The sequence below is a fragment of the Mastigoproctus giganteus genome, chromosome 12 (assembly GCF_048544385.1).
Source record: "Mastigoproctus giganteus isolate SK-2022 chromosome 12, ASM4854438v1, whole genome shotgun sequence".
In the NCBI taxonomy this organism is placed as follows: Eukaryota; Metazoa; Arthropoda; class Arachnida; order Uropygi; family Thelyphonidae; genus Mastigoproctus; species Mastigoproctus giganteus.
Window position 1 is genome coordinate 17990082 of NC_143586.1, and position 15084 is coordinate 18005165.

The 15084-nt window shown below is 35.4% G+C and overlaps 1 protein-coding gene across 1 annotated transcript; it reads left to right on the forward strand.

The window, feature by feature from the left end:
- Nucleotides 1–464: 464 nt before the first annotated feature.
- Pmi (Transmembrane protein Pmi) lies at nucleotides 465–13666 on the forward strand. Its single transcript, XM_090386322.1, has 2 exons — nucleotides 465–590; nucleotides 12913–13666. The coding sequence occupies exons 1-2, from the start codon at nucleotides 565–567 to the stop codon at nucleotides 13424–13426; spliced, it is 540 nt and encodes a 179-aa protein (XP_090242448.1). The 5' UTR covers nucleotides 465–564; the 3' UTR covers nucleotides 13427–13666.
- Nucleotides 13667–15084: the final 1418 nt, after the last annotated feature.

The following is a 15084-nucleotide window of genomic DNA, read 5'->3' on the forward strand; positions in this document are numbered from 1 at the left end:
CATCGCTATTGGTTCGAGAGGAGCTTCCTGTTAATCCGCAATGACCTTGGCTATTTGTGTACTCTCGAGATCGATTTATAATTATATTCATTACATAATGGTTATTAGTAACCTCAATTTAAATTGAATTGAATTCAATGCGTTGTTGCTATTCATTATAGTCAACACATTTGTCCTAATACATGAGTTTAATTTATTTATTTTCAAAAAATATGATAATATTTGACTTGTTGCTCAATCGTTAGATACCGGTATTCCAAAAATTCACAATCCACTTGAATGCTTGTATCCATTGCTCTAAATTAAATATTTACTGTATTATTAGTTTAAACTGCTTACAAATTCAATGTTTTATTGATTTTTACCAATGGACGCACAGTATTACTGTAATATAGATAGATGTTGGCCTTGATAAGGTTGAGGATAATTTAGTGCGCCCTCTATACTCTTGTAAACTACAAATGATCACTCACTGATTAGTTAGTCTGCTACTATTAGGAGTTTGGTGGTGATAGTGCAGCTATTTCCTTTGCATTACCTTTAGTTTTTCAATTTGCTAAAATTATGCAGGTTTACGAATCCCCTGAGAGGTGAGTTAAATTCAGTACTGTAGCACTTTACGAATGTATTTATAAAATAGTTACACGTGCGATGGTAGTGATGATGATTTTTAATAAACGACTGTGTGGTGATCAAGTTTGAAAGATTTTTTCGGCATATGGGTCGTTATCAAGGAAACATTTTTTAATTAGCATATAGAATACTAATTTCTGGGAAATGAGTGATATTACGTTTCATATACATACAATATTCATTGATGAAAACAATTAAACGAGAAGACGATCGATTTTTGTAAGGCCTATCATTTGAGGTCATTGCAAAACGAATGCTCCATTTCTCAAAAATAGATAAAATCGATGAAGTTACTTTAATAAGCTACTTAATTGTTATTTTACAGTTCTAAAATATTTGGGTCCTTGCCTCTGAAAGTGTGCCAATCAAGTTGTACTTGATTTTTAAAAGATCCATCATGTGCCATGTTCCAGGAGGTTTACTGGCAAGGTAGTCCACACTTTTAAAAGATATTGCCAGGTATTCATGAAGAACACTCGTGCAGCATTAAAAGCCATATAGTCCTAAAATAAGGGATATTTTTTGTGCTAGCTGCCACTAGCACTAAGTGATTGATCACAATATGTTCCAGGGTGCAGTTGTGTATCATTAAAATTAAGTGCCAGAAATTATATTTTCTCCCTTCATATTTTCCTCATTATGTTGTCAGTGTCATTTAACAAATGACACTTGCTATACTTTGAAATGAGGCCTTTCCATTACAAAGATTTCAATTCATTAAAAGTGATAGAATAGTACAAGATTATTTTAATGATTCAAATACTATATAATTGTTATAGATTTAGGAAGAAAAGAGTAATTTTACTCTGCTTCTAATTCTTGTGCAATAGACATTCAAAGGTATTAACAGATGAATAAAAATACATTTTACAAAGACTTCTTCCTGAAGCCATATTATTTAAGTTAACGGGATATGCATTAACTTAATGCAAATAACTGTTAAATCTACAAGTAAAAGATAAGGTACATCATTCAGTGTTTGATAATTTTGTAGATGTATCATAAAAGTTCATCTGATTATGTTTATTTCTAATTAGGTTTCAAATATTATTTCAGTTTTGATTATTTTATCAAATGATAAATATTTGGGGTCCTAAGCTGGATATCATCATTCTTCCCTTTCTTGGTGATTCCCTTCTCTCTCTCTCTCTCTCTCTCTCTCTCTCTCTCTCTCTCTCTCTCTCTCTCAGGATAATTCAGAATTTTTTTTTTTTTTTTTTTTGGCTGGTGCAGCATAAGCCTCAGGTTTCCTTGCACCATATGACTAATAATATTTGGGACCTCATTTAATATTATAATTGTTGGACTCATTGTGCCAGAGTGTTACTTGAATATGTTAATCACAATCCAAATGAAAAAATGTTTTTTGTAGTTCATTTCCTTGCATTAGTAAACGAGATGTTTTAAGCAGTTTGTGTGCACATGTTAATTTATTCTTTAATAATCAACAAGTGATAATAAAACAGAAATTAAACCAAGTGATTAACATGTCAGTGTGTTATACAGTTAATATTTTTGCTGTAAAGTAACCTGTTAAATGGGAACTCAGTACAGAATGATTCTTGATTAGGTGTTCCTTATGGGGGGGGAGAGAGATATTAGATGTTAAAAATCTAATTCGAAATGTTTGTTCTATGTTTGATTAGCTGTCAGTATGTATACATAATGATGATCACCATTGTTATGGTTCCTTTTCATTGACACATCACAAAAGATATCCCTGCTTCTCTTTTGAAAAAGAGCATCTACAGAAAGCTCCGAGATGGTGACTTGATTGGTGAAGAATGGCTTAGAAGATATTCTTGGTTATGCTCCCGTGCAACCACCAGATCACAAGATTATCATAAACCACGAATACAATGGCTAAATATATTTAGCAGTCGCATGGGTTTGCAAACAGGATATCCATCCTTCATAATAGTAAATTGGTTTTGTCACTTGTCAGTTGTTTTGAGAAGTTTAATTCAAGTGCTGGAGCAATTTCTAGACCCTTTTTGAATTGGGGCCGTAGTTATCCAATCTTAGGCAGAGAGAATAGCATCTCCCGAGTTATGCCAGGGTTTTCAGCACATCCAATCACCTCCTTTTCCCTGCTAGCAAAATTCCTATATATCATTCACAAAACCCCATGACCTGCCCTGGCAGCCTGTCTGCATTGCTCAGAAAACTTCATATCTGCCTGCACAATTACTCCCAGGTCTTTTTCATTTTCTACCACCTTAAGTGTAGTATCACACAGTTGGTACGTTTCTCTGGAGTTACTTCTACCCATATGCAGTACTTTGCATTTGTCAAGGTTAAACTTCAGTTGCTACTTCTTAGCCCATCTGCCCAAATTATCTAGATCCTGTTGCAGTAGCAGACTGCCATTACTGTCATTAACAACCCTGCCAACCTTTGTATCATCTGCAAATTTCAACATCAAGCCTGATATACCTTCATTAATATCATTTGATAAATATACAAAACAACAGTGGACCCAACACCGAACCCTGTGGGACTCCACTAATAATATTTGTCCACCAAAGCAGCGCGCATTGATTACCACCCTCTGTCTTCTCCCACTCAACCATCCTTTTATCCATTGTAGCAACTTACCCTTAATACCATTCTGCTCCAATTTGTACAATAGTCTTCCATGCGCAACAGTGTCAAAAGCTTTCCTGAAATCCAAATATATGATATCAAAATTGTTTTTTTTGCATCCAGTTCCTTTGTAACCACATCATAATATCCAATCAAATTTGTCAGACAAGACTTTCCCTTAACAAACCCATGCTGTGTCTGAATTATTGCTGTAGTCTTGTCTAGATGATCCTGCAATGCATCTTTAACCGGTGACTCCATATTTTATCCGGAACAGAAGTTAAACTAACTGGTTTGTAATTACTCGTGTCACCCTTCGTCCCCCTTTGTGAATTGGGGATACATTTGCACATCTCCAGTCCGTGGGAACCTCCCCTGAGTCCAAGGATGCTCTCATAATTATGGCTAAGGGTTTGCTTAGTTGCTTTGCCGCCTCCTTTAATATAACTGGATAGATCCCATCCACCCCAGGTGCTTTTCTTATGTTTAACTTCAACAATTTCTCCTCCACTTTGCTCTCAGTTATTACAAAATCATTAAGTATCCTGCTACAATTTGATAACCTTCTGCCATTTCCAAACCTTAATAACTCCTCGTGTATGAATGTAGATGCAAAATACTCATTCAGTTTGTTTGCTATCTGGGCAGGATCATCAACAGTCGATCCATCGATATCAGTTGGACCAATCAGATTCATCCCCTTCCTTTTAGAGTTTATATAAGTAAAGAAATCCTTGCTGTTTTTCTTAGCATCGTTTGCCAAGGATTTCTCATAATCTGCCTTTGCCTGCCTAACCTCCTTTGAGACCTGATTACAGACTAGCTTATATCTGCCATAGGCTTCTGAGTTGCTTGATAATTTATATGCATCCCATGCATTTTTCTTCTCTGTTATGAGTCAGTTCATTTGATAACAATTTAGGCCTAAACCTTGAACAATATTTCTTAATAGGTATGAAACTTTTAGTAGCTTCCACAATTAATTCCTTGAATGCTTCCCACTTAGAATTTACTGTTGGTAACATCGTCAGTTTATCCCACTGTACAGAATTTAAAAACTTTCTGAGACCACTGTACTCACCATTACGGAAGCAAAAACCCTTTCCTTTACCCCTGATGGTAATTATATCTTTAAGTAAATCCCACATCAGTACACTGTGATCACTGCCACCTAGTGGTTCCTTTATCTGCAAATTCTTAATACACGGGTGATCACTGCTGATAACCAGATCAAGAGTATTATTCTCTCTGGTTGCCTCTCGAACATGCTGCTGCAGAAAACAATCATCCAATAAATCCACAAAAATCTGACTAGCGTGTGAGTGACCAACCCACAAGTTCCAGTCAATATCTGGGAAGTTAAAATCCCCCATTATAAGACGTTCTGATGTACTGGCCCACTCTATTTCTCTGTAAAATTGTTCATTGTACTCATTCGAGTCATTAGGCCTATAACACACTCCTACTCTTATTTTTGCTTTCGCAGTGCTTATGTCACACCAAACTGACTGAACAATGCACTGTTCATATATATCAACTGGGTGCACTTCTTTTGATTTTATGTTTTTCTTAATTAACAGCATAACACCTCCTCCCTTTCTATGCTGTCTGTCCTTTCTGTACACATTGTACTCCCCAAATTCCAGTTCAGCATTCCTTATATCTGTGTGACACCATGTCTCTGCTATCCCAACAATATCCGCCTTTGATGTCTTGACCAACACTTCAAATTCATCAAATTTATTTACTATACTTCTAGCATTGGTATACATGCTCCTATTCCTAGTTACCCTAACACATCCCATGTACCCACCTATTTCAGAATGACTGCCATCCGTCCCTGAAACCCCCAACAACCCTTGCTCCAGGTCGCTACTTATTCTAATAGAAGTTGTGCAAGAATCACCATCACCTCTGCCTACGGCTACTGTTAAACTATTAGTCCTTGTATCTCCCCAAGCTATCAGTTTTCCGACCCACCTAACACTGCCTCGATAGCATCAGCAAATATTTTTGCACCCTTTCTATTTAAGTGTATCCCATCCCTGTAAAAGCAGTCTCTCAATTAAAATGAATTTGAAAGGAAATCATGGATCAGATCACCTGGCTTCTTTATGGGGCTTTAAAGACTTGTCTCTTAGGCATGTTATCAATGTACAATAATGCCCATTAATCTTTTTAATATTTCTGTGTATTCACTAATGACAAAGGTACCAACAAATTCCAAAACATTTAACATTTTTTAGATAGATAGGCTAAAGTTCTCTATATTGTTATGTCCATAATTAGTTTGCCATATATTTTCTAAAATGGGTTGAAGAGTAGAATAAAAATTAGTGCAAGAGTACTATACAATATACTTACTCTTGCACTAATTTCTTTTGTTTTCTTGTTTAGATCAGCTATAGGAATTCAAGGCTTAAATTATATTATTTTTGTGTTAAAACTTGGAGGGTTGTCTTGAATAGTACTGACACCCCCTCCCATCTTCCATGACCCAAATAATAATCTAACAACAACAACATTATGGCAAAAAAATTAGTGAATGAAGAAAACACCAAAAATCATTGTGAAAACTAACCTACTCTTGACAAAAGACAGCAAGAAGAAACCAGTGTCAAAAATGATGTGTGCAATAAATAATAAAAAGAAAAGTGATGTCAGTGATAGCTTATTCACTTTGAAATTAACAGAATTACAAACCTAATCTAAGTTGTTGTTATTTGAGATCTTATTTCCATATGACAATTCTGAAGTGATAATGCTGAAGGCCACCAACAATTCAGAGGAAAACATTGGTGTCAAATCCTGATTAGAGTCATGTCTTTCCTCTTCCCACCCATAATTGACATAGTATAAACTTAGTTTGATTTATAAAGGTGTTTGTTGTTTGAAATATAAAGGTCAGTGTTGGTTAATTTTACAATTTTAATATAATATAAATGTTTTCTGGGGTTATCAGTGTACAGTGATCACCATCATCAAGTACTACCTTTATAATGAAATTGAGTGACCATAAGTCTGCATATGTTTCTTTATTCTGCACTCCATTGGTGTAACATTCAGAAAAGTCAGATAGGAGATGTTATACTTGTGATCCACTGTAATTGTGTGGTGTGTGACATCGTGTTATTCATTATTCCCTTTCTTTGTGTGTTTTTAATTTATGAATATAATATTTCTCACAGCTGCAGGATGGAAATATCTCAAACAGAAATGAAATTGTGAGGGATTTAGTATTGCTTTTTAAGGTAAATTGTCTAACTAATTTAATTGGCCTCTGAAGTTATCACTAAAGAATTGGATACAAAGAATAAGTTGTCATGTCATTTATTTAGACTTCAATAAAGCTTTTGATACGATCTCATATGAATGATTGTCATATAAATAGGAGCAATGGGATACAATTAGGGATTAAGAAAGGGTTAAGTGGTAGGGAACAGAATAGTTAAAAATGGCAACTGTTCTTCACTGGGCTATTGTTATAAATGGGTTCCCATAAATTTAGCACAATTTTTGGAAAATCATTGTTTAGATAAAAGATGATGAGAACGGAGCTCAGAATGGAATGTGGAATAAAGAATTGCATTGCTACACAAATAATTTATGATCCGATCTGAGGAAATACTGGGGCTACAAGATCAAAGAAAAGAGGAATAGAAATCAGATCATCCAATTTTTCATTACTGTGCTGCCAAACAACATGAGGTTTAGAATAACCATGGGATGTGATGATCTCCATTGGAGAACAGATCATTATGAAGTTGTGGCCCAAGATAACCAAGAAGACGGCTAATATTAACTGTATGCTTTGGAAGTTGGTAAGGAAAAGATGAAGACTATTCAGTGTATGGTTAGGATTGTCTGGTATCTTTGTAGGCAAATACACAAGTTGTCTGAAATCATTAGCAATAGCAAAACTCTTGGTGTCTCTACCAGCTGGGTCTGTACAACTAAAAATTGTAGTCACTGGGGTTGTAATCCTTAAGATCACTATGGAAAATTACTTTAAGAAACTTAGATTGGGGAAATAGTTTCAGAGGCAGCAATTGGATTGTGACAGTGAGTGAAGAAAAAGATTTTTAAACCAAAAGAGGTCAAAAAAGAGTAGATTCCAGATTAGAAAGTTTCTAGTAAGAAATATAAGAGCATGTGTATGACATGCAAAGTATCCCCTTTATGAAGTGGTAGGAATCGGAATGAATAAATAAATAAATTTTCTGTTTATAATCTGGGATGACTACATGGTTAGAGGCGCTCACAAGATTTGGAGAATACAAGAAATAGCACTGTATTTAGCAATCGTGGAACCCTGGTCACTCAAGGCATGTGTACTTATGCACCCTCGCATTTGACCACTCAGCTACAAATAATTAAGACTACTGAGATTAGTGATGATTAAGATTTTCGGAAAAGTGGGGCTTAGCAAATTTGTAGATGGAAATAGACATTGTTGAGATTAGAACTGAGACCGTGTAATTTTGAAATTGCATTCTCAGTTCTCATCTTGCAAGAGTTGTAGATGAGTTTGGTCTTATCATATTTTTCTATAAGTTTGTCTAGTTAATTTCACCTTCTCAGCTTCTTTAACATAATGTAGCCTCAGCAGTGTCCTCTCCCCTCCCCCTCCTCCCCAGATACATCACTTGAATTTCCCCTGGTCATAGCATGTAGAGTAACAGATGCCTCCTAAAACATTTTCAGTAAGTAGGTTTGGTCCCATGGTCTATCTAGCAGCTGTCCTACAAAAGCCTTTTTCAGGCCCTTATATATGATGCCCATCATAATCTCATAAGATTAACATGAGCATCCTATATTCATCACTTCAAGTCCCCATTAACTCAATCATAGGTGTGCCTTCCCAAAAAGTGCTACAGACACCATTAAGTTGAAACAAAAAATTATCTGCAATAGTGACACAAAAATATCAAGTTTTTAGTATTCCTCAGTCTTTGTTTTTGATATGCATCACTAATGGATTAGAAACTCAGAATTTGTCATAAAAAATTAGCAGTCCCTCTGCAGTGCACATCGTGTAATGCCATGTATGTTTATAATTTTGGTGTACTGCAGCAAACATAATATTTTTTAATAAATAATATACTTATTACAATCATTTTTGGCATGATGTCAGCAATTTTGAGAGGGGCACAGTCCAACCTACACTTGTTTGTGCAAGTCTTATTCAGTGCAAGTTCAGTGTCCATCAATTGCTCTGATAGGTACATTTGTTTTTAAAAACTGATTTTTCATAATGGATTAAAAATATAGGGTGACATCAAAAATTAAGCTGCTTTGAATTATTTTTGGCTAATTTTAAATATAGAACATGTATTGCCTGGTACCACTGAGGCAAGCTGTTCCTCTGTGTAATGTGAATGTAACATTAGAATCTCCATTAGTTCTTACCTGGGTACTCACCTCTAGCATGATATTTTTAGATCTTGCACTTGGCTTAAAAGTAGAACCTGAATGTTTCTCTATTAGTGTTTAGATTATTATATTCTACCAGTGATGACAGTTTTCAACAAACCTCAGGGATTTTAGTTTGTAGTCCTGTCCAAAGTCTTCATTATTAGTGCTCTCTTGATGACATGCATGATGCTTGCCAGATGCACAATTATTTCTTTTTCTTAAGGAGGTTAATTAGTTGATATCAGACAATTGTGTTGAATAATTTCAGGCAGAACATATAGCCAGTAAAAATTAAATATTCCCTGTTTGGGATGAAGAATTAATAAGGAAAGAACCCTATAAATTGCCCTTGAATATTTCATTGCTACAGTCAGTTTTGATTTTCCAGATGAGAACTGAAAAATTGGCAGAAATGGGGTTTAATAGGAGGGAGTTTTATAATGGTGGCATTGTCAGCAAGTTCGGTCCTGAAGAGAATGCAAATCTTGTGAGGTAGAATTTTTCTACTAAACTTGGCTGTTTTTATTAACAGAAGGGACTATTTTTATAATGCAAGGATATTTGCTGATGCTTATGAGGCAGAGTTAGTTAGCTTAGAAAACTTAGTTTGTGTTCATTACCCAAACATGCATACAAATGATGGCAGATCTTATAATTAAATTGGGGGGGGGGGATAAACAGACTAGTAATTTAATTACAGCCATAAGCAGAGTTGGAATTCTTGCATAGTCTTACTGGTTGGGAGTGGAAGTTCTTATGCTTTTGGTTAAGCACATAGATGCTAAAACAATAAAACCAGTAGACAAGTTGTCACTGTAATGCTGAGCTAGTTTATTGTGACATGGATGAAAACAATGAGAGTAGGCCTATAATATAGGCCAGTGCTTCTCAACCTTTTATCATTCATGGACCACGGTCTGTAGCCGTGAAGGGTATTGTGTACGGCATGTGCGTTCTGTATACAATAAAGAGTTCTTCTTCAAGCATTCTTTACTTACCATGGACTGGGTAGGGTTTCTTTACATCTATGAATTTTCCTGACAAATTTATAGTTTTTTCTTTTATTATCAGCTCTGCTAAGTAATGAATCTGTGGTAATAACATAAGAATGGTAAGAGAAATTTTAAAAGAAAAAAAAAATTGTCATATTTTTTATTGAAAAAATAGAAGTGAAAAAGGGGTTTAAAAATTAATGTGATGGTTGTGCCTGCTTTCTTTTACAAAGTTTATTTATATTTGGGTCTACATTTTTTGTTAGCTTCAATCTGATGTTATATCAAGTCAATTCCTATACTTATTTTTCGTTGTTACTAAAGCTGAAAATCTGATTAAACACAAAGACTAATATGGAATCAACATGCAATACTTGATGATTCAGGATATTCCTTTTTAATCTGAATCCAGAAGTCTGCCAACGGTGTATTTTTGAATTTAAACTTAAGTTCTCCATCTGAATAAATATCGATCAAATCTTCTTGTAATTTCATTGATAAGTGCTTAAATAATTAAAAATATACTAAACTCACCCAACATATACAATCAAATAATCACTACAAATTTTAGCAGTTGTTCTCGCACACTAGTTTTGTGAAGACATAAAAAAATGCTTTACGATTACACAAAAACAAACCCAATACATATTACATGCTCAGAATCTGGTGATCGACTGTGACAGATGAAAGCTTGTGGCTTCACCAATAGTGTGCAGGCGACACGTCTTACATTGCAAGCCTTACATTCCAATCAGGAGGTATCCCTTGTATTTTAAGGGATACCTCTTGATTTGCAACAACAAAGTAAACAGTTGATTGCCAATTTTAATTTTATTTGTGATTATATTTTATCCTGTACTTACAATGAAATTTACCTTCTCATGGACCACAGGTTGAGAAACACTGATATAGGCCAAATGACTAATTTCTTTTAGACCTTGTAATGAGTGTAATTAACAGCTATATATATATATATATACATACAATATTGGACAAAATAAGAATATTTTTTGGATGGGGGATTTTTAATTTTCCAGATTCTGATTAGAACTTGTACATTTACTACTCAAGTAAGTAGTAGAACATTTCTCAATTTGTTGGATGACTGCTTTCTACACCATGATAGAGAATCAGTAAAGGAAAGTGATATTCTTAATGTGGTTATTAGCAGTGATTCATCATGTATTAAGAATCTTCAAGTAAAGAAACTGTTAGGTAGCAGTGATCATAGTGTATTGATGTGGAATTTATTCAAAGAAATAACTGCCGTCAAGGGTAAAGGGAAGAGATTTTGTTCTTGGAAAGGTGATCATAATAGGCTCTGATTTTTTCCCACTGTTTAGTGGGACCAACTGATGTTAAAAAATGCAAATGGGAAGCGTTGAGGAGGTAATCGCAGAGGCTATTAAGCATTTTATACCAACCGAGAAATATTTCTCAAAGTTTAGACTAAAATGGATGTCAAGATGATTGACACCACTGAAATGGAAGCAGGGCCATGCAAATGAGGGGATGCATTGGATGTGCCACATCAGGGCCTCAATCAAGGGAGCCATCAAAGTCTCAACGTAAATGAGGCCCCCAGATACCGCTGCACGGCCCTGAGTGTAAGAGAAGAAAAATGCATATGATTATTATAAATTGTCTGGGAACACAGCCTCCATCATTCAGTATAAATTGTACTGTAATCAAGTTACTCAGGAGATCAGGCATACCTTGACATGCCTGATCTCCTGAGTAACTTCATTACAGATTGCACCTTGCCTAAGAGTGCAAGGAATTGCTGCTTTTTTGAAATTTTGGATATTGTTTGCCCTCCCTTTGTATCTTTGCAGACTGCAGTATGAGAAATATTGGTTTATTCCATTCATAATTTTTTTTTTTTTTTCTGCAGTTCTTATTTTTAATGTAAATTAGGGGGCTTTGCCCCCTGGTCGCTTTGCTCATCAACCCCTGCACACACATTTTCTACGTAAAATGTAGAGGTATGACCGAGTAAGTCAAATCTTTTCTACATAAAAGACAAACCTGTCGAAATGCACTGATGTTCTTCCTCTCCTTTTTACTCCCTTTCTTCTGCTATCTCCCTCACTCATGCTTTTTTTCTTTTTTTCTTCCCATTTGTTCTGTGTCTGGAAGCTCATGCGACCCCTGATAGAGAGCAGCCAGAGTACTGTGGACAGCCTGGCTCACCTCTCGGTGCTGGTGGTGGCAAGCAATGTGGAGTCCTAATAGGGGCCCTGTGGCCAAGAAGCGAGCACAAATGGCAGAACCCGACACTAAACTACACATGCAACACACAACACTTTTCTGGTTTATACAGTTTCTGTATTCATCACAAGAGTACTGATGGGGGATGTGTGCGAAACCACAGGTGGCACCTTACCCAAACACTATGCCACTATGATCGATATGTAATCAGGAAAAGATCTATGTAATTATTTACCTGTGCATTTGTAGTGACGTAATTTCCCCACCCACTTGTACCACGTGATCCACATCCCTTTTCTCCCATTGGCTACCCCACCACATGGCATTCTCAAGGTGGAATAAATATCACTATGTAATGATTTATCTTCTTTTACATGGGTCACTTAGGAAAAGGCCTTTTGCTTCAGGTTCCATAATGCATAAGGAATATTGTTGCATCTGAAAGAGCAGGACTAAAATATTTATAAAATACTAAACTATTTACAAATATGCAAACTATATCGGGTCCCTTCATTAGCTGACATTATAATGGAACATCAAATGATGCTGTGTGTGGTCACGTATTACAGAGTGAAGCATGTGCACGAGGTTGGTGAACATTATGGAAGCAGTTGTCTTTCAATGGAGGACAAGAGTAATCATTTACCTTGCATTTGTAGTGATGTAATTGCCCCGCCCTCCTCTCCTACTGGCTCGAATAAATATCACTAGGAGGAAAACTTTTAATGTATAGAGATTAAATTTTAACTGAAATGTTCTCTAGTTGGTTGCAGATAATTTTATTAATGCATTACAGTTATTTTTTTTAATGATATGGGTTGGCAAAAATCATTTGTGTAAATAGCTAACAAACAGCAGTATATTTTCTCCTTGGGAGAAGCACTGTTAATTTAAAGTTCAGATGCACGATTGAGGCATTTTGTTTTTGTCAGCTCATGAATGAGGATTTGCCAACTCATGCACATTAATATTTTATAGCTCTCATGTGCCTGAAGGTTTTGCTCTAAATTTGCTTGTTTATATTTTTTTATTGAAACAACCATGAGTAATTTGTTTTTCTCATTATTTTCTTTAGTGAAAACTTTAACTATGCAGAAGTGGCAGTAATCCGTGAAATTTATGATGGTGAGAATTCTCATGAAGATTTCGAAAATAAGTTAGAAAGTGCCCTAGAAGCAAAATGTCCTGTCATAATTATTGAACCGACTAAACTTGGAGAAGAAACCGCACGATGGATAGCTATTGGTAATTGTCTTCATAAAACAGCTGTTTTGTCAGGCTTTGGATCAATAGTTTCTGCACTTGTTTGGCCTGATAGACTCTATATATGTTTCCCATTTGGTGCTGTAAGTCTCTTTTGTACCGGTCTGTATACTGTATCATGGCAGTTTGATCCTTGCTGCAAATATCAGGTAGAAACCAACCAAAGGAACTTGGTGAAAATTCCTTTGCAAAGCTTAATAACAGCAAGTGCTCCTGTGGTACTTATGCGGAAGGATGATACAAGGAGAAAGATTTTGCACACTACATTAACTCTACTAGCATGTGCTCTCTGTGCATGGAGAGTGTACAGGTCTTTCAATCACTAGTGTAGGTTTTTAACAGATTCGGAACACTACACTGGATATATCACCTGTAAATTATCAAGCAGAATTGGGGTATGCGGTGGTAATACCTTTTTAATGTGGTGGCTGCCATGTTTTCTGCCGTTCAGCATAAATACATTCTGCCATTTGGAGGCGTAGTTTTACACATGTTGACTGAATGTCATTCATACATTTTAATAAACATCAAGTTAATATATTTGTATGACTAGATCCAGAAATGAAAAAAAAAAAAACCTTTATAAATGGAGTTTTGTTTTCTTTGGTATTGTCATTAAAGTATCAGTTATATCAATATGTATTCTCTATTTTTATTCTGTTATAGACTATATAAATATTTCATGATAAAACTTTTTGTGAAACTATTATAAGAGTCACTTATACATAGTCTAACTTCTCACTTCATGTAAGAATTTTCTTGATTATTTGAATACACATTACTTCTTACAACCAATACTTTGGTGCTCAGTCATTAATATTCATCAGTTTAAGTACATGTATTTATTAGTAAAATAAAAATTATAAAATTGTGTTATCAGGTACAGCGTAATATTTTTGAAGTTATGAATGTGGCTGTGGAAATTACTTGATTTTAGGTCTTGAAATATTGCAGTTTAATATACAGGGTGTCCCAAAAGTCACTGTGTATTTTGGTGAAACAGTGCGATTTTTAAATAAATTTCATTACGACAAGCAGGGCTTTTTTTGTGACGGTACGGCATACTGGCACCTTTTTTACAGCGTGCCAGCACGGGTGGTACACAGTGGGTGTCAGCCATGGCAGCTGCTTCCATCTATTAAGGAGATCACGTGACAATGGGCGGAGTCGGCACCCGTCAATCACGGCCTTATCGCTAACAGTCTGGAAGGGGTACCCGTTTCTGAATCTCGACCAAAACTTCATTATGAAATTATTTTTACTTATTTTTTTACTTGGTACTTACCGTATTTTTACATTTTACTTATTATTTTTTATTTATTAAATAAGACACACCTTTGACTTATTTTTAATATACTTGTGTAATAAATTTATGCTTAATAAAATGTGTGTTAATAAAATTAATGGTCGAAATTCAGTATCGGATATAGCGTACCAACTGCTAGCGATATGGCCGTGATTGACGGGTGCTGACTCCGCCCAGTGTCATGTGATCCTTAACAGACGGAAGCAGCTGGCATGGCTGACACCCACTGCGTGCCAGCCGTGTCACCCGTGCAGGCACGGAATTTTCCTTGATAGCAAAGAACGAGTACTGGCATCTATTTTTTTACAAAAAAAAAGCACTGACGACAAGTATTCTTTTTTACATAAAACATAAATAAGTACTCGTAATGTGTTAGAGACATAATTTTTATTAATTTTTTAATGTTTTCTTTTCAGACCCATAATTCATGATGAATGCTCAAGAGCAAATTTTTGTTGTAACATCTTGCATCAAAGGAATGAAGTTTTGTGAAATTAGGGAAAGATTTTCAAGGAGATTTAATTGTGTGGGCCATTAAGCTGTTATTTTGAATTTGATCGACAAGTTCTGCTCCACAAGGAAATTCTTCATGCAGATCATGCAATAGTTGGATGTGATAGAGCTTTTTCATTGTCGAATGCAAAATTCTGTGAACTTTTGTCTTGAGTATGTCAGTCT

Bases quoted from the DNA above. Each gene is read 5' to 3' on its own strand.
- Pmi (XM_090386322.1), top strand. From the start codon at position 565: ATGCAGGTTTACGAATCCCCTGAGAG. The intron at 591-12,912 runs GTGAGTTAAATT...TATTTTCTTTAG, and splicing joins GTTTACGAATCCCCTGAGAG to TGAAAACTTTAACTATGCAG.